The following is a 21,414-nucleotide window of genomic DNA, read 5'->3' on the forward strand; positions in this document are numbered from 1 at the left end:
TCCTGGCATGAAATATTAAATACCGTCACTATGAAGTGCAATTTGTTACGCAGAAAACAAGCCCTCATACAGCTCCTTACATGGAAAAATACCATATACACTCGAGTATAAGCCTAGTTTTTCAGCACTAAAAAATTTGCTGAAACCCCAAACTCGGCTTATACTCGAGTAAACAACATATAGGTTTTACAAGGTTTTTGTGGTATAGTTGGGTCGGCTTATACTTGAGTATATACAGTAGTTATGGATTTTTGAATTTGAGGAGTGAAAAATTAAAACGCAAAAACCAAAACAGGGTCTGGTCTTAGGGGTTAAGGAGGGACCCTGCCTATTACAGGGATGTTAAATATGTACCCTGACTGGGCTATATTCAGTAGGGGCTTCACCCAGATTTTGCTCATAAGGGGCCCCCACTAACCTTAACCTGGCCCTGCTTACAGCAGTCACTTAAAGCAAAGGGCATGGGGTACAGAATAGTTCATTGCAAATAGTCAAAAGCTCTTCTGTTCGAAAGACCCATCCAGAACACCTATAGGAGCCTGGATTAAAAATGAATTCTTCAGTCTTTCAGCTTTTTACTACACACACACTAAGGTATGATTATAACACTCTCCAAGGCATATACCTGGCAGTTTATTATGGACAAAACAGATGATGGATTCCCTTTAAATGGACTTTACAACTCTCACACATTTAATAGATGCAGTAACATGTGTACATAGCTTGGTGGCACTTCTGTGTAATTTTGTTGTATCTAGAAATGTGGAAAGATGCATCTACAGATATTTGGATCCCAACGTAAATGTACAGTTATCCTATAACATAACTTAAATACAAGATTTAAAAAATTATCTTACCTTTAAATGTTTTCTGTAATTGTTATAAACAACAGCTAAGAAAACAGACATGAAAATATAAGTATTCAGAATAATGTAGGCTATGAAGAAGATGGCATACCACCCACTGAAGTCATAAGCTGGCATCCTAGGAAGGAATAAAGGAACACACATATAATAATGAATATATACATACGGTTGAGAAGACATTTCTTCTTTAGGCAAAACCATAGAAAAAAAGAATGAATCAGGCATCAGTGTCCTTTCCTGTGATATCAAAAATCAGGTATGCAAGAGAACCACAGGCGATGGCAAAACACTTATTCTTTGGGTCAGTACAATGCGTAGATATCAAATTTACATACTTAAAAAAAAATTGTATAAACCTTGCATTAAAAAATGCCTTGCATCACCATATTCTTAAGCCTGTAACGTTTTTATACTTCAGTGTACAGAGCTGTGTAAGGTGCCATTGTTTTCAGGATGGGATGAGGTTTTAATTGATGATTGTACGACTTGGTGAAAGATTTTGATAAAAATTTGGTGGCTTGGACATTTGGGCACTATTTTCTGTTATGGGGTTCACCGCCAGGAATTGTTTTTATATTTTGATCAAAATCAAACAAAAATTAAGTATTGTGAATATACTGCTCTTGTATGGGGTTGAGCAGACCAAATTCTCCACAAGGCTGACACCTGCAATCAGTGCTCAAATTGATTGCGGGAGTTAACAAAATTGCCATCAGCATTTAAATTGCTGCCCGAACAGGATTTTAAAATACAGGTTTGGCCCAACTACACCTAGGGTTCACTGTGCAAGCACCCGAGGTCTGGCGCACATATGCTGAAGCCAAAGTGTGCTACTTTACTGAACTAGCGCGCAGGTCCTATTTGTAATACTAAAATACTAAACCACTGAGTTTACTAAACCCTAGGGTGGTATCCCAAATCACTCAGACTTCTTCCCTTTAAGTTTTGGGTTTATTGTAATATTATACAGAACTTACATGACATCAGGGCTGTTAGCTGTAGTCACCAACACGTACAGATTAAATACACCTTCAAGGAAGCTTTGAAAGTAAGGCTCTCCTTCAGCGGTTATAAAGTTTCTGCAAATAACACAATGATCATATAAGAATAAACAATACCAAGCTACAGAATATTAATCTAGATAGATTAAGTATATAAAATCGCATAAAAGTAGTTACATCTACTGGTAAAAAGGGGAGAGAAGGCCACAGCATCCAATATGATGAAAAAAGGTTAAACCTTTATTCACACAGGCATAGAAAAAAAGTGCAACGTTTCGATTCACAATGAATCTTTGTCAAGCATTTTTTTCATCATATTGGATGCTGTGGCCTTCTCTCTTTTTTGTCTTGGACTATGGATCCTGCAGACTAGGACCCTGGGCTGCGTGCATTAAACAAACAGCTTTTGCTAAATAGATTGGTTGCTTTTTTCTTTTTTTTTTTTACATCTACTGGTAAGTCATCACCAACTGAATGGCCCCTTTTAAAACTAAATTTGTATTCACACCTTATGCACATGAACAAAGAACCAATATGATTAATGACAGTCTATGCATATTTTCACAAATGCTTTTTTTTACCATTATTGTACTTTTTTCTACTTTTCAAGGATCGCTCAAAAGACTATAATCCGTTGCTGGTTGTAGACTACAGCTTCCCGAGAACAGACATTGTAAGATGTGCTGAAATGTTTTTGATGGGTATAGCAATGTTCACCAGTGTAATAGATGATCAAGAATGGCAAACTACATATGCATGTACACTATAGTCTTCATAAATCACTCCAATAAGCCATCAACATTTATGAAATACAGGGAAAAAAAGGAGAACAAAACACAGGAAAAATATTACTGGCCACTAAATAAAAAGATCTACTAGCGTAGGCTGTCATAAATTAAAGACAACTGCAGTGCTGGTTTATCAGTGTTTTGAGCTATGTAGTGGGTATTGTGTTCCCCATGACTAAGGCAATTTATTGGCAAGAAATGATAGAAATAAAACTGCATTTTACCTGCTTTCAAAAAGTTTTTGAGCCATGAGTGAAAAAATTAGGACACTGAACATAAAAAGAAGGAAGACGTAGAGGATCTCAGGTAATGTGTTTCTGATGCTGCGAAATGCTCGACGGATCTAAAGATGATACAAAAAAAAAAAACAACCCCATATTACTATTAAACAGATCCCCCATTACACATTTTAGTAAGCTGCCGCCTATGGTGGACCCCCAATGACTACTTCCAGTTACTCTTCACCTTTCTGAGTTTTATGGTTATAAGGAATGTAAAGATAATGTTATCCGACAATACATTGGTTTCTTTCTTTAAATGAAAGTAAATGCAGATTTTGAGGTCACTAGATCTTTGTGTATTATTTTTCCTGGTACAAAAGCAGCAAATCCCTGTTTTTGTAGACAGTGTTAAAGGACATTTACCACCATTTTCTCGGTGGTAGGCTGTCCTATAATGCACCCAGGTTATCTGCAGGGGATGACCGAGCCTTTTTTAGCTTCCTCCAAAGTCTCAGTCGGAGCCAGAAAATAAGGTTATACAAATAATCAAATAATCCAGAGGCTCCAGGGTCACATTGGCCGAGCGCCTCCTGGCTCCTCCGATACCTATTTATGCACGGCTCAACCAACTGTGACATCAGTAAAGGTCCTGTAGCATGCTGGTGGGTTCTGCTGAGCGGCAGACGGCAGTCATCGGAGAGCGCTGCGAGGGGTGTTATGATTATAATAAGACATGAGAGCATGTGCAGACAGCCGTACCTTCCAGCAGCACATAGGCAGAGGCTGCCGCACAGCAGAACACAGTATAGCCACTTGTAGGTGACACGTATGGCACATTCACATAGCATGCTATAAATGTCTTGCAGAGGTAGGTCCATCTTTGGGATTAGTATCTATTAGCTGTTTCTGCTAATCCTTGTCCCAGGTGCCATATCTAATAAAGAGGGAAAAAGCCTATATATATCTGTAAAATGCAGTAAATGGTCGGCACTCGGCTCCTTTCTCACGTGCACGTGGATACACTTTAACAGTATAAAAATGAAAAAATCCCGGCACCTTGAGGTGAAAGCAAAATTCCTCCTTTTATTTTCTGAGTATGTAACAAATCAAGTATACACAAGTCACGCAGTAAAACACGATTTTTCGGCTCTCCTGAGCCTTCATCAGCTGGCCAGGGCCATTATTATTACACCTGGGTCATAGTCGGAGCTCTATCAATACTGGGGTGTGGGGGTTAAGGAGGTTAAAGGAGAGAATAGAAGAAATAAAATATCCTTACCATTACAGTATGTTACATTATGGGGCACTATTTGTGTGGTATTAATATTGTAGGGGGCTCTATTACAGTATTTGGGGCACAGTATTGGTGGTAGCAGAAGAAGGGACAATGGGAAAGAGCAGAACATAAGGCGTCTGTTTGGTAAACTCTGCAGGAATGCTGTGTACCTGGAGGAAGAGACAAGGTGATGGTGGAACTAATGGAAAAGATGAAGAACGAGAACAATCCGGGGAGACGTCACCTGATGTCACTGGATGCAAAAGGTGAGGATCTCATGTGTTTTTTGTAGCTGTATATGATAAATACTGATTTTTTTCATGTTCGCTTCTGTGTATATATGTAGGATTATAGTAGTTATATTCTTGTACATAGGGGGCAGTATTATAGTAGTTATATTCCTGTACATAGGGGGCAGTATTATAGTAGTGATATTCTTGTACATAGGGGGCAGTATTATAGTAGTGATATTCTTGTACATAGGGGGCAGTATTATAGTAGTGATATTCTTGTACATAGGGGGCAGTATTATAGTAGTGATATTCTTGTACATAGGGGGCAGTATTATAGTAGTGATATTCTTGTACATAGGGGGCAGTATTATAGTAGTGATATTCTTGTACATAGGGGGCAGTATTATAGTAGTGATATTCTTGTACATAGGTGGCAGTATTATAGTAGTTATATTCTTGTACATAGGGGGCAGTATTATAGTAGTTATATTCCTGTACATAGGGGGCAGTATTATAGTAGTTATATTCCTGTACATAGGGGGCAGTATTATAGTAGTGATATTCTTGTACATAGGGGGCAGTATTATAGTAGTGATATTCTTGTACATAGGGGGCAGTATTATAGTAGTGATATTCTTGTACATAGGGGGCAGTATTATAGTAGTGATATTCTTGTACATAGGTGGCAGTATTATAGTAGTGATATTCTTGTACATAGGTGGCAGTATTATAGTAGTTATATTCTTGTACATAGGTGTCAGTATTATAGTAGTTATATTCTTGTACATAGGGGGCAGTATTATAGTAGTTATATTCCTGTACATAGGGGGCAGTATTATAGTAGTTATATTCCTGTACATAGGGGGCAGTATTATAGTAGTTATATTCTTGTACATAGGGGGCAGTATTATAGTAGTTATATTCCTGTACATAGGGGGCAGTATTATAGTAGTTATATTCCTGTACATAGGGGGCAGTATTATAGTAGTTATATTCTTGTACATAGGGGGCAGTATTATAGTAGTTATATTCCTGTACATAGGGGGCAGTATTATAGTAGTTATATTCTTGTACATAGGGGGCAGTATTATAGTAGTTATATTCTTGTACATAGGGGGCAGTATTATAGTAGTGATATTCTTGTACATAGGGGGCAGTATTATAGTAGTGATATTCTTGTACATAGGTGGCAGTATTATAGTAGTTATATTCTTGTACATAGGGGGCAGTATTATAGTAGTTATATTCTTGTACATAGGGGGCAGTATTATAGTAGTTATATTCTTGTACATAGGGGGCAGTATTATAGTAGTTATATTCCTGTACATAGGGAGCAGTATTATAGTAGTTATATTCTTGTACATAGGGGGCAGTATTATAGTAGTTATATTCCTGTACATAGGGGGCAGTATTATAGTAGTTATATTCCTGTACATAGGGGGCAGTATTATAGTAGTGATATTCTTGTACATAGGGGGCAGTATTATAGTAGTGATATTCTTGTACATAGGGGGCAGTATTATAGTAGTTATATTCTTGTACATAGGGGGCAGTATTATAGTAGTGATATTCTTGTACATAGGGGGCAGTATTATAGTAGTTATATTCTTGTACATAGGGGGCAGTATTATAGTAGTTATATTCTTGTACATAGGTGGCAGTATTATAGTAGTTATATTCCTGTACATAGGGGGCAGTATTATAGTAGTTATATTCCTGTACATAGGGGGCAGTATTATAGTAGTTATATTCTTGTACATAGGGGGCAGTATTATAGTAGTTATATTCCTGTACAATGGGTGTCAGTATTATAGTAGTTATATTCTTGTACATAGGTGGCAGTATTATAGTAGTTATATTCTTGTACATAGGGGGCAGTATTATAGTAGTGATATTCTTGTACATAGGGGGCAGTATTATAGTAGTGATATTCTTGTACATAGGGGGCAGTATTATAGTAGTGATATTCTTGTACATAGGGGGCAGTATTATAGTAGTGATATTCTTGTATATAGGGGGCAGTATTATAGTAGTTATATTCTTGTACATAGGTGGCAGTATTATAGTAGTTATATTCTTGTACATAGGGGGCAGTATTATAGTAGTTATATTCCTGTACATAGGGGGCAGTATTATAGTAGTTATATTCTTGTACATAGGGGGCAGTATTATAGTAGTTATATTCCTGTACATAGGGGGCAGTATTATAGTAGTTATATTCTTGTACATAGGGGGCAGTATTATAGTAGTTATATTCCTGTACATAGGGGGCAGTATTATAGTAGTTATATTCTTGTACATAGGGGCAGTATTATAGTAGATATATTCCTGTACATAGGGGGCAGTATTATAGTAGTTATATTCTTGTACATAGGAGGCAGTATTATAGTAGTTATATTCTTGTACATAGGGGGCAGTATTTTAGTAGTTATATTCTTGTACATAGGGGGCAGTATTATAGTAGTTATATTCTTGTACATAGGGGGCAGTATTATAGTAGTTATATTCTTGTACATAGGAGGCAGTATTATAGTAGTTATATTCTTGTACATAGGGGGCAGTATTATAGTAGTTATATTCTTGTACATAGGGGGCAGTATTATAGTAGTTATATTCCTGTACATAGGGGGCAGTATTATAGTAGTTATAGTCTTGTACATAGCGTCAGTATTAAAGTAGTTGGCTTGCATATGGGAGAAAGTATTGTAGTAGTTTTATTTTGTATATAGAAGGCAGGATTGAATGGGTTATTCTTAATGTGTTATTGTAGCATTATTACTGTACATAGGAGGCAGTATCAATATATTCTTTCTCTGAATTGTACATGTATAGCACAGGGGAAAGGTATTTAAGGCTTACCGGGTCGTAGGTTTGCATCATTTACTGATTGACAGGTCACATTCTTTGCACATTAGATTCACTTACTAGCAAAACATGTTCTTGTTTTGCATTAAGGCGATCTACCAACAATTTGTCTGTTATAACCCCACCCACATTATCTGACCACACCCACTTGTTTTGACTCCGCCCATAAAATGGGGCCACTTTTATAGTTTTTTCCAGGGCCGTTTTAAATTCCCAGTCCGCCCCTGTATAAGTATATATAGGTATATAAGTATATAAAAGTTGGAAACAAAATATCACCTGTCGACTTTCTGCAAAATTAACCAGGTAAATTGGACGCAGTACTCTAGACCATCGAACACTTGGTATGTGAGCAACAATTAAAGATCCGTAGATGATCAAATCTATTAAATTGAGCTGTAAAAGATAACATTTTAAAAGGTTACCGTTTTTTAATTTTCATTAGACAATTTATTTTACAAGTGATACAGATTGTGAGTGTTCTTTAAAACCATATTATAAATATTTCATGTTCCATATCTTGACATTTTGTTGCCTACTTATCCCATATTGCCTAATATGCGATAAACATTACTTTTGTTTTCTACAGAAAATTATATCATCCGCATTGGATGGAAGATGCCATAAAATAGCATAACCTTGGATGATTGATTGCAGCTGAAGGACTATAGCACTTTAAAGGGCTTTACTGCCATCAGAACTAATTGTAATAGATATCATACTAAACAGAATATGGTTCAAAGAGACTGTATTTGCTTTGTTAACTATGTATGCATTGGCATGTGCTGAGGATCTCCCCTCGGACCAGGTTCGGCAACAAAACTAGTAGAAAGAATAGATCCAGCAAGAAGCATTCAGAGTCTCTTAAAAACATATCAAACTTTATCCAAATATTATATTCCTCCATTAAAACATTCTTCAAATACAGGACATATTGTTATTAATTCTTTATTTATATAGCGAACACAGATTACGCTGCACAAAGATAGCCAAAATTGGTCCCTGTCCTTATGGGGCTCACAATCTAATCAACCTACCAGTATGTTTTAATGTGTGGGAGGAATCCGGAGTACCCAGAGAACATACAAACTCTTTGCAGATGTTGACCTGGGTGGGACTCGAACCCAGGAATCCAGCGCTGCAAGGCAGAAGTGCTACCCACTCAGGCACCGTGCTGCCCCATACGTTGTATCAGCTAAATACCCATCAGTGAGCTGATGCAACATATGTTGTGTATTTGAAGAATGTTTTTTGGATGAATATAATAGTTGAATAAATTCTGAATACATGCAATCCCCGGGTTACATACAAGATAAGAACAATCCTATGGAACCTAAGCTGAAATTGTATGCAAGTCAAAACTGTATCTTTTATAATTGTAGATCCAGACAAAAAAATTTTTTCCCCCAGTGACAACTGTAGTTTCAAAATTTTTTGCTGTAATTGGACCAAGGATTATCAATAAAGCTTCATTACAGACACCTTACAGCTGATCATTGCAGCCTGGGGCTATAGTAAAGCATCCAGAGGTCACAGTGGGCAGAGGGGTCCGTCTTTAACTAGGGGTCGTCTGTTAGTCGGGTGTCCTTAAGTAGGGTCCGCCTGTATATTTTTTTTAAGAAACTCAGAATGCTTTGTGTTGGATCCATTCTTATACTGTACTAGTTGTTTAGAATAAGTTAGTTGGGCCTGAAGACTGCAATATCCCTCTAAAAAAAAGATTCTCTGTATGATCAATATGGTCCCATTAATGACAAGAATGAGAATCACAAGTTCCTCTATTGGAATGGAGCAGCCGTCCCTTACTCCATTTATCTTTATGTGTATCGTAAAGATGGCAGAGCATACTACTCGACTTCTTTTCTGCTGTCCCATAGAGATGAAGAGAGGCTACTCCATTATGGTGTTCACATGGGGTTATAAGAGACCCCTGTTCTTATGATATGTGGTGCAAACCACTAAAATAAAATAACACATACTTACAAAAATTGTAACCATTACACAAATGTTCTTTGTGTCCTTCCAGAAAACATTGCGAGGAGTGACCTTGCTAAAATGCACAAGTCGGCCAAAGAAAGCTAGGAGGCAGAAGACCTCGACTATGGAGGTAGCCTGGAATTTAGAAGAGTAAAAAATTATTAATGATATGGAAACAATGTTTTTCTACTAGGCTATTACCACGCTTTTTTTTACCATTCTTAATCACTGCTTATTTAATGTGACTTCCATTATTATGATCTTTAAAGACATAATACTAAAAGAACTTCATGTAGGTAGTTATTACAATTCCGCTTTTGCAGGGTAAATGGGATATCAAAGGTTTAGGCCACTTCAAGACCATTTTTACAGCGTAAGTGTAAGACCATAATAGGGTCAACTTTTAAATGGTAGCCAATCAGATGACTGCTAAAAGTCCATTAAACTGGCTCTCTGATCTGGCTCATACAGGAGGGTAAGTGACAACCCCTTTAACACTTTAACACTCATCTTGGTAAACAATAGTATGGCAAATTGAAACATTATATATGTAAATCTGAAATACTTACCAGAAATGGAAGTTGGTAAACTGCAGGTTCTTCAAAAATGGCCAGGGCCAGGTCGACTGTGATACAGATATAAGTGGCTACTTGCATAACCCAGTGGTTGTAAAAATAGTAAAGTCTAAAAGGAAAAAAATTGATTGAATTATCATGTATGAACGCGCGTTCCTCCTCTCTACATGCACCTCACCGGTCATAGCACCAGATTTTATACCTTCCAATCCGAACCTGATGAAGGTCTGAAACCTTGCAAAATAATTTTTGTTGGATTGCCATACTCTTATTTCTGGAACAAATACATTTTCTTCAGTTTTGCCTTACCAAATTCTTTTATTCTAAAAAAAAATCACAACTGGCTTGTGAGCCATAGGTTCCCGACGGCTGGTATAGGAGTTAGCTAATGGATATTGTAAATTCATCACAACCTTCACAGCACTGGGGGCTATGTTCACACATCATTACATTGTGCTTAAATTAAAACACAATTCAATTGCATAAGGGAGGAGATATTCCAGGCTGCAAATCCACTTAGACCAGTGGTTCTCAACCTGTGGGTCGGGACCCCAGTGGGGGTCGAATGACCAAAACTGGGGGTCGCCTAAAGCCATCGGAGCCGCAATTTTACTGAGTTTTTACTGCAAGTTGCATGGTTTGGGGTCACCACAGCATGAGGACCTGTATTGCGGGGTCACAGCATTAGAAAGGTTGAGAACCACTGACTTAGACTTTCATGCTTGCATTTAGGAGCTAGCATCATAAGTTTTGCCAGTTAACAAGGCAAAACATGTTTTGCTAGTTCAGGAATGCAAACATTTAAGATTAAGTGCATCTGACTTCAGGAGTAAAAAAATCCCCGATGCTCTTGAATTACATTTCAAAATACAATTCTAATTCAACGTATGAACGCAGATTGAGGGCAGATTCATATGTTGCAGTTAAAACTGCATCTTAACTGTAAATTTCTGCATTTCGTTTTGATGTTGCTTTGATACAAGATTTGATTTTGAAGGAAAAACAGTAAAACAGGAAAACCTCTAAATGGTTCATGAATAGTTGGGAAGCAGCAACACAACAGACCTACAAAGATCTGACGGATCATAAATATATCAGTGAGCTAAAAAAATATATATATATTTTTAGGGTTTTTACAGGAAATTTAAATAACAGATCATAAATATATGGACAGTCAATCAGAATACATAATAGAGGTAATAGTTCTGTATTTCCCTTACATGCAGTGGACAGAATTTCTCTTATCAGTCAGCAGGACAGCTACTGTACATAACACTGAAGAAGATATAGAACAAAAAGTTTATGATTTTCTGTAGAATGGTCTAAAATGGATACATTAATCTTCAGAACACTGTGAACCTTCCGGCTTATCTGCTGATAGACTGTAAATGTGAAGGACGATAAACTTTCTTAAATTTCACTACAAATATTGTCCAGAAATGCTGAAAAATGCATTAGAAATTCAGATTCTGATACAGAATAACAACTTCTATGCCATAACAAATGCTCAAAGAATATGCTGAATAGATTATTTTCTAAAATAATTTTATACTTTGAGAGGTTTTAAAGAGACTCATGTAGCAGAAAGCCAGTGCTAGCCACGTTGTGCTCCAGTTATGTAGCATCTAGTTTTAAAGGGAAGTCCAAATAAAGAATGTACCTTATATAATCGAGTATAAGCCTAGTTTTTCAACACAAAATTTGTGCTCAAAAACCCTAATTCGGCTTATACTCGAGTCAACTAAAAAATAAAGTCAAAACTCACCTTTCTGACATCAACTGTAGGTCCTCTTCTGTCTGAGACAGAAGAGGACCTATAAAGGACGTCGGAAAGATGAGTACAGTGGGGTTTTTTTTCCCTACTACAGGGGCTGGGCAGGCTGTATGCTACAGGGGCTGGCAGACTATATACTGGGAGGCTGTAACCAATGCATTTCCCATCCTCGGCTTATACTCGAGTCAAAAGTTTTCCCCAGTTTTTTGTGTTGAAATTAGGGGTTTCGGCTTATACACGGATCGGCTTATACGGTATTTGTATCCCAACAATTCCATAGTTTTTTTTGCATGTTTCATGTTATTTATTAGATTTTACAGTGATACAAATTACGTATTATCTTTGGTCATATACTTTTTTTTTTTTCAAATGAAAAAACTAAAAGATAGTAAATTAACTCTTAATGCTTTTTTAGTGTGGTGTACACCTTCTTCATAAAACAGTATAACATAATTGGGCAGATATACTTAAAGGGAACCTGTCACCAGGGACCTCATTTTCATTAAAGACAGGTTGCAGAATCCCATGACACCTGCAGTGCAAATCTGCCTTTCTGCCTTTTCTAAGCATTTGTATTACACTATAATTGTGTGTTCTAACTTACCTTGCTCCCTGACAAAATCCTGGGGTAGTCACAAGGGCTGGTTTGGATGCATTTCAAAAAACAACATGTGGCTTGTCTGTGTTACCCACTCCTCAGAGCTTGGCCCCCGCCTTTGTGCTCCTGTCTAGCTCCACCTCCTGCTTCTTCTCAGAGGTCACAGCCTGGTCAACCTGACATCAGTGGGGGAGGGACAAGCTGTACAGGAGCACAAACATGGAGACAGCCTGCAGCTCAAACAGGTCACATGTTGTTTTTTTGAAATGCATGCAAACCAAAGTCCAGCTCCTGTGACTACCCCAGGATTTTGTCAGGGAGCAAGGTAAGTTATAACACACAATTATAGTGTAATGCAAATGCTTAGAAAAGGCAGAATGGCAGATTTGCACTCCTGGTGTCATGGGCTTTTACAATCTGTATTTAGTGAAAAATTAGGTCCCTGGTGACAGGTTCCCTTTAAACTGTCTACAAGATCAGTCATTAGTCAGCCCATATTTATCCTACTGTCTGATGATGATGAATGATAAAAACTTTGCAATTTTAGCCCATGTGGTCAATCTTTACACCTCCTAGTAGCTGGCTTGGACTGTTCTTGGACGGACTGAAAGCGCATGCGTTTTTGAATGTTTACCATGCACTTGGCTGCTTTTAACCACTTTACCTTCATTTCTAGAAATGTAAGCAGTTCTAGAACAGATTTCTAGAACAGATTAAAACCAGCCAAACACATGGTAAGCTTACAAAAACGCATCAGTTTTCAGTCAGTTTAAAAACGGTCCAAGTACACGACGTGTGGCAGCACCCTTAGGATGGTGGCACACGTGGTGTTTTGAAGCCGTTTTAGGCCATTTTTAATCAGTCCATTAAAAAACTCATGCATTTTTGACCGGTTTTCTTAATTATCTTAATTAAGATAATTGGAAAATGGACAAAACGGTAAAAAAAATGGATGCTTAAAAACGGCCCAAAAACTAGTTCAAAATGCCACGTGTGCCACCAGCCTTAGGCTGCATTCACAAATTCCTGTTGGATTGCCTTTAGAAATGTAATCCAACCAGAATGTCGAGGGGCTTGGTCTGATTGCATATGCATTTTAAATGAAAGACATATGCGATAGGTTCGCCACTTGTTTTGCATAGTTTTTCAGTTGAAACGCTTATGCAAACAGGACAAGTCCCTCCCCATTCTGGTAGGATTGAGTTTCTAAATGCAATCTGCGTGTGTGAAAAAAAAACCTGTTGATTAATGTGGTACATGGTATTTGTCATGCGGGTTCAGTCCATTTAAAACCATGTGTTTGGCTGGTTTTAATCTGTTTCACAGCTGCCTACACTACTAGAAGTAGTGAAGATGAACAGGTTCAAAGCAGCCAAAATCCATGGTTAACATACAAAAACGCATGCATTTTTAAACAGTCTGAAAATTCAATGTATGGCATCACCCTAAGGGTAGGGAGCGATATAGAACATTGTATATAATTTATGGATATGGGAGCACATTTATCAGGGCATGTGCACAAATTTTCTGGCATACAAGTCAGGTGTAATTCTCGGCATTTCCCCCCTTATGCAACCTCCATGCCAAATGAGTGTGGATGTGTGTGAAGGGGGTATGGCCGGCAGCTCAGTAGGCCAGCGTTTTTGCCCCAAGCCCGGACCCCTGCCTTGCACCAGCACGTTGTTCAGGTGCAGGCTGTGGTGCAAATATAAGCCAGCTGCCTGGCAGATTAACCCGAAGGACCGAGCCTTCATCATACATCATTAGCACCACTTATGATTTTTTTTTTTCTGCATTTCTTTGACCACACCAGCTTCCTGAATCGGTGAGTCTTCTCTCTCAGACCGGCAGAACAATGAATGATACAAGGAGATACAGGACAGGATCAGAAATTGGTTTTATGTCAAACTTTATTGTGTTCACCATGATTGTTTGTTATGGGGATTAGATGCCCAAAAATAGACACTATTATGAAATTATGGGGTTGGTCAAAATCTCCGATTAGCATTATAGTGATAACCCTGTGCAGGATAACGCTTTCCTACTACTACCATATATTTGTGGTATTGTGACTTGAGATATAGGCTGCTGTGATGCTAATCTAAATTTTTGATTAAAGGTTAAAAAATTGCTTACAGCAATTGGTGGCAGGAAACGCCAAATCTATACCAACAAATCAATGTAATGTTTATTTTAAGAAGGATAAATCTCATCTCAATCTCATCAAAACAGATAATAGACTCACCTGACTGCTTGGGGTGACGTTTCAAAAGGAATGTTCCTGTTGTACTGAGCATCGTACACATATGCAGCAGCCAGTAATAATTTCTACGAAAAAAAGGTATTTACAAATTATAATTTACACTGCCAAAACTGCAGATATATTTATAGATATAACCGTATAAACAAAAAAGCACCAGACATATTGGCTGCAGCAGTTCTAATCTAAAATACAAAGGTTTAAAATTACAGAAGAAAGGGGGTCTCAAGCTTTCAAATTATCCCCCAGTAATTGGGAGCCATTAAATTCATTGGTCACATTCCACAGACACAATGTAACACAGCGTAGGAAGCTTGAGCAGTAGGCCCCTAGTCTACTATGCCCCTGCGCAGCTACATAGGTTGTATATATAATAATTATATAATACATGGTAGATGGGGATCTTGTCACAGTTTTTGAATTGGGAGAATGAAGCTTTAATTCAGTACGATTCAGGATGCCCAATCGTAGGATATTTTGCCAGTGCAATCTGAATTTTAACAAGTTTGAATTGAAATTGGATCTTCAATTGATTTTTTAAAAATATGTAAAAATGGGATGTTGCCAAGAGCACTAATAAAACATGCCAAGATTATTAAGGGCTAATACTTTAACACAATATTGATGTAAAATAAACCTGGTGAGCGGTGGTGTAAGGAAAAATGTGCATCTGGAACTTATGCAAAATGTACCAAATGTGTTCTTCACAGTAGATGTGGGTGTCATGGACAGACATTTTATTCAACAACACAGTCATAGAGAGGTAAAGCAAGAGAGGCCATCTAATAAACAATTGTATGCCAGAAAATCGTTTATTAACATTCACCAGTAATAAGGTAACATAGGAAAGTGTAATGCAATAATCCAATTTTATTATACCACATTAGATGTTTTCTGTAAAAATAACATAATGTTGTAATATCATACCAGAATATTAGCAGTACTATATACCTAATGCCTGTCTTTTTAACTAAATTCTCTCGCTATCATATGTGTGTGGCACAACAAGCTGGTTTCTTCACATTTGTGAAAGTGCTTGGTTCAGTCCAGCACAACCCATGCAAGATGCATTGTGTAGAAATGTCCAATGGAGTAGTTTATGAGAATATCTTATGCAGCTTCTACTCCAGCAATTTAAAGCTAAACACAGCCTTTTACTAGTATTAAAATCAGTATGGACTAAGGATGGTCATATATAATTCCCTGTATGACTGGCATGTCAATCATTACAAGCACAACTGTAAAGTATAAAACCTTTTTCCTAACTCTGCCCAAAGCAAAAATAAGCAATTCTCTGATTCTGCAATAGCCATCTGCAGCTATTCAGCAGCTAGCAGAGGTTTTACCTTGCCCTCTCCAAGCTAATCTCCATTTGCCAGGCTTTCTGGTTGGCGTGGGAAACCGTATAGCTAGAGACGCCAGTAGGCTTGTTGAGAAGAGCTGTAGGACCTGTACAGATGTCACAAGCATGTGACTCATCACATGCTTCAGATTGGCCAATTACAAACAAGCCGTCTTGTTTTGGCTTCAGTGGGGTGAGCTGATGTCACCATCTAGAAGTGCCCACTCACATCAGGGGTAGCTGAATCTAATGTGAAATATACCAGATCTCAGGAGAGGAAGAAGCCAGCAGCATGATATAGGTATTGTTGGAACTGTTATCACAGGCCCTCTCCAGCTGTGCCAACACTATTTTTTTGTCAGTAACTTTACAGTTACGCTTTAAAGTGCAAGCCCTGATTCATAAAAAGGTTTTTGTTTTAATAAGTATAAATAATAATAATCTTTATTTATATAGCGTCATCATATTCTGTAGCGCTTTACAAATCATAGGGAACATATACAAATATAATATAACATAGAACAAAAAGTCATATGGAACAATAGGAGTGAGGGCCCTGCTCACAAGAGCTTACAGACTATGAGGATGAAGGGGTGACACAAGAATTGTTGTAGAATGATCGTGTCATTCTTTATAAGGGAACAATATAAAATAATTTAATAAATAATTTAATAAATAAAAATTCTGCTGCTTGAGCCAGCCATCAGCCGCCATCTTATTTACAGGGTCCAAGGTGAAAAAGACTGCAGAGAAGCCTGGAACTTGGTATATATCTGCTGTTTGCCAGATAACAGATGGAAGATAGGACATAGGATGGATTAGTAAAGGGAGAGTTGACGTTTCATGCAGTTAGCGAGTGTGATAGGCTGCCTAAAGATATGGATTTTAAGAACATGTTTGACGCTTTGGAGGGTGGATATTAGTCTGAGAGTCCGGGCAAGGGCAATCCAGAGAATTGGAGCAACTCGGGAGAAGTCCTGGAGACGTGCATGAGAGGTTCGCATTAAGGTAGAGATTATTCTAATGTCACTGGCATTACACATATGACTATACAATTACTGTCACATCATGGATCAATCCATGATTAAGGACGCATTTAGCGCCTGAAACGCGTTGGAGATAACGGTGTGTCTGTACATGATTTTTACATGAATTGAATAAAGACAAAGATTTCTTAAACAACTCCTTGGTCTGCGGGATTTGAGCTGGAGAACGACTTTTTATTTGAAAGCTTTGTGAAGACGTCTTTGGTAAGAAACCATCACTAATAGTGAGGAACCTGAGAAATGGCCGATCATTAGACAACACATATAACCTAAAGGCTGGGGGAGGAGGCTGGTAGTAATGTTTTGTATTCCCAACTTGTCTGATAGGGATTATTATTATTCTTAGTTTTGCTGACATATTTAGGACATTTTAGGCAAACATACAGTAGTAACTCCACCCACATTTCTGTCTCTTCCTCCATCTCCTGCTGGGTTCATTGGGCGTCCATAGTAGTCAGGAGATTGGGGACCACTGATGTTTCAGCTGGTGGGAGACCCCAATGTCCCAACTCTCACTGACATCTTTTACATCCAAACGGATTAAGAGATTAATAGAAGAAATATCTATGTAATATATCAGCATGTAATATATGATGGGTGTGGATGGCAGGTGGTGCAGTAGTCTCCATACACTACACATGTGTAGTACACTACTGTATCCAGCCATCCCTTGTAAAAGATTTGTGGCAGTGATCTGGCCACGCATATTGCGGCTAGTTTAAGGCCCCCCACAGTTGTCTATTACAGCTGGTGACAGTGCAGGGAGCACATGCGGTCTTACCACTGTGACTGAGCCGGGCGTCAGCACCACAAGGGCAGGTTCTAGATTTGTGGCGTGGTCACCCCTATGGAGAGTGGAGGGATGAGCAGTGCACTTATACTGAATTTATACTAACTGATGCTTGATGCTTTTCAAAGAATTAAATCCTGGTTATACATACACACACGGGTAAGTTTATGTTCATGTACTTTGTATTTGAGGTGCATTTCTGTATGTAATATATGTAGACATATTTATATGTCAAATTTCAGCTATTTATATGTATGGGATGTTCACACATTTACTGAGACATTACCCACATGGACAGTGCCCATAAAGCAATGACGGAGAATGACTGTTGTGTAATAGGCCTAAAAGATTCTTCATGCGCTGAACTCCCACATTCAAAGGTTGAAAGGATGAGAAAAAAAATATACATTGGAAAACATTAGAATAATTAGGCAAAGACAGAAACAAAGAACAGAATTGGACATCCAGGGTCAGGAACAAGGGACCTGACATGTGGAGGAAGAGACAGAAATGTGGATGGATTTACTATTGTTTGCCTAAAATGTCCTAAATACATCAGCAAAACTAAGAAACAAGGGACCAGAAAACACAATCAGGAGCAGGGACTAGACAGGCAGGTTCAGTAACAATGTAATAGTGAAGCAAGATCTGTTTCTATTACACTGACTGCTACAATTATTCTGTAAATGAAATCGATACATAAAATAGATACAGCAAAATGTTTGTGAATGCGTATAAGAATAATATCTATTTAATACAGTTATGATTGTATGCTTTTTCTTTATATTTACCCATGTAATTTTTAGATATATGACACCGCAGGCCCCAGATCTGTATCTGTATGTGAATATTGCGGAAAAATTTGTGCTATACATGTTTGCAGTGTTTTATTTTTAAATACAGGAAAAGTGTATGTCCATATAATTTCTGATTTTAGTACATTTCTTTATAGAATACATTTATATATGTGTTTACAGTTGCTGTAAATATTTAGATGTCTCACATGTCAGATATTATATGTAAGGGATGTTCACACAGTTACTGAGACATTACCCAAATATACAGTGCCCATATCTCAAGATGGGGAGATGACTGTTGTACAATAGGCTTAAACCTTCTTCATGCGCTGGATTCGCGCATCCAATGAATATGCATTGGAAAAAATGAGATTAATTAGGCAACAGACAGAAACAAGGGACTAGACAACCAAAGTCAGGAACAAGGAACCAGGAAAGAAGAATCTGGAACAAGGGGACCCAAATAAAGCAAAATTGAAAACAAGGGACCAGGAAATCAACATCAGGATCAAGGGACCAGGAAAAGCAAAATTAGGATCAAGGGACCAGGAAATCAACATGAGGATCAAAGGACCAGGAAAAGCAAAATTAGGAACAATGGCCCAGGCAAATAAGTATCAGCAACAAGGGACCAGAAAAACCAAAATCAGGAACAAGGGACCAAAAAACTAAGATCAGGAATTAGGGACCAGGAAAGAATGATCATAAAAAAGAGATGAGGTAAGAAAGATCAAGAACAAGGGACTTGAAAAACACAATCAGGAGCAGGGATATTATCAAAGGATATTAGTAATGTATCTATGAAAGCAAATGTGTCACCAAAAATTGTGTTTTTATTTATTTTAATTGCATATTTTTGTCACTGTTTTAACTTTCGTATTACATTTCTAGAAATATTAAAAATGGTATAATCATTGTTAATATTTCCCACTGCTGGCCACTAGTGGATGTAAAAGCCGTGTACTGGATCAGTGCACACAGAACACAAGCCATAGGAGAGTAGGAATAGGAGCCGATCCTATCTCCAATGCTGATGCTCCCAGAGTTTATAAATACATACGTTAGGGACAGAAATATTTGGACAGTGACACAATTTTCGCGAGTTGGGCTCTGCATGCCACCACATTGGATTTGAAATGAAACCTCTACAACAGAATTCAAGTGCAGATTTGAAGGGTTGAACAAAAATGTAGGAATTGTAAACATTTCTTTACAAACACTCCACATTTTAGGAGCTCAAAAGTAATTGGACAAATAAACATAACCCAAACAAAATATTTTTATTTTCAATATTTTGTTGCGAATCCTTTGGAGGCAATCACTGCCTTAAGTCTGGAACCCATGGACATCACCAAACGCTGGGTTTCCTCCTTCTTAATGCTTTGCCAGGCCTTTACAGCCGCAGCCTTTAGGTCTTGCTTGTTAGTGGGTCTTTCCATCTTAAGTCTTGATTTGAGCAAGTGAAATGCAGCTCAATTGGGTTAACATCTGGTGACTGACTTGGCCATTGCAGAATGTTCCACTTTTTTGCACTCATGAACTCCTGGGTAGCTTTGGCTGTATGCTTGGGGTCATTGTCCATCTGTACTATGAAGCGCCGTCCAATCAACTTTGCAGCATTTGGCTGAATCTGGGCTGAAAGTATATCCCGGTACACTTCAGAATTCATCTGGCTACTCTTGTCTGCCGTTATGTGATCAATAAACACAAGTGACCCAGTGCCATTGAAGGCCATGCATGCCCATGCCATCACGTTGCCTCCACCATGTTTTACAGAGGATGTGGTGTGCCTTGGATCATGTGCCGTTCCCTTTCTTCTCCAAACTTTTTTCTTCCCATCATTCTGGTACAGGTTGATCTTTGTCTCATCTGTCCATAGAATACTTTTCCAGAACTGAGCTGGCTTCTTGAGGTGTTTTTCGGCAAATTTAACTCTGGCCTGTCTATTTTTGGAATTGATGAATGGTGAACCCTTTGTATTTACTTTCATGGAGTCTTCTCTTTACTGTTGACTTAGAGACAGATACACCTACTTCACTGAGAGTGTTCTGGACTTCAGTTGATGTTGTGAACGGGTTCTTCTTCACCAAAGAAAGTATGTGGCGATCATCCACCACTGTTGTCATCCGTGGACGCCCAGACTTTTTTGAGTTCCCAAGCTCACCAGTCAATTCCTTTTTTCTCAGAATGTACCCGACTGTTGATTTTGCTACTCCAAGCATGTCTGCTATCTCTCTGATGGATTTTTTCTTTTTTTTCAGCCTCAGGATGTTCTGCTTCACCTCAATTGAGAGTTCCTTTGACCGCATGTTGTCTGGTCACAGCAACAGCTTCCAAATGCAAAACCACACACCTGGAATCAACCCCAGACCTTTTAACTACTTCATTGATTACAGGTTAACGAGGTAGACGCCTTCAGAGTTCATTGCAGCCCTTAGAGTCCATTGTCCAATTACTTTTGGTCCCTTGAAAAAGAGGAGGCTATGCATCACAGAGCTATGATTCCTAAACCCTTTCTCCGATTTGGATGTGGAAACTCTCATATTGCAGCTGGGAGTGTGCACTTTCAGCCCATATTATATATATAATTGTATTTCCGAACATGTTTTTGTAAACAGCTAAAATAACAAAACTTGTGTCACTGTCCAAATATTTCTGGCCCTAACTGTAGAGGAGAACAAATTTAAGAAATTTGTGGCCTTATTACGGCCTTATTACGATGGGTCCCTACACTAACACTTTATATACAGGACAGGAATATATAAATACAATTTATATAGTAATAACCTTACACATCAGAGGGTTGTCTTGACATGTCACAATCTCTAGTCTGGAGAGAACCAGTAACAGTAGTAATTGGCTACACTGCACAGTATTGATGTGGCCATGGCAGGCCACTAGGGAAGCCATATTGTTTTGCTTTGTGGTAGAACAATAAGATGATGCTGTAATATATATACAGCCCAATATCTCCTCTTATACAAGTAAAGTGTTAGTGTAGGGAC

The 21,414-nt window shown here is 38.1% G+C and overlaps 1 protein-coding gene across 3 annotated transcripts in view; it reads right to left on the reverse strand.

Moving 5' to 3' along the window:
* The window catches only part of LOC140121311 (two pore calcium channel protein 1-like), a 48,638-nt gene that overhangs the window by 19,117 nt on the left and 8,107 nt on the right, over positions 1 to 21,414 (reverse strand). For all 3 annotated transcript variants that reach the window (XR_011854063.1, XM_072140715.1, XM_072140714.1), the window contains exons 2-8: positions 14,420 to 14,502; positions 9,797 to 9,911; positions 9,234 to 9,362; positions 7,530 to 7,646; positions 2,880 to 2,998; positions 1,844 to 1,945; positions 858 to 984 (exon numbers count right to left, since the gene is read on the reverse strand). Coding sequence is in view for 2 of the 3 variants with exons in the window: in XM_072140714.1 (XP_071996815.1) it covers positions 858 to 984; positions 1,844 to 1,945; positions 2,880 to 2,998; positions 7,530 to 7,646; positions 9,234 to 9,362; positions 9,797 to 9,911; positions 14,420 to 14,502 (792 nt within the window). In the remaining variant the exon portion in view is untranslated. The remainder of the gene's footprint in view (positions 1 to 857; positions 985 to 1,843; positions 1,946 to 2,879; positions 2,999 to 7,529; positions 7,647 to 9,233; positions 9,363 to 9,796; positions 9,912 to 14,419; positions 14,503 to 21,414) is intronic.

This window comes from Engystomops pustulosus, chromosome 3 (genome assembly GCF_040894005.1).
Source record: "Engystomops pustulosus chromosome 3, aEngPut4.maternal, whole genome shotgun sequence".
Taxonomy (NCBI): Eukaryota; Metazoa; Chordata; class Amphibia; order Anura; family Leptodactylidae; genus Engystomops; species Engystomops pustulosus.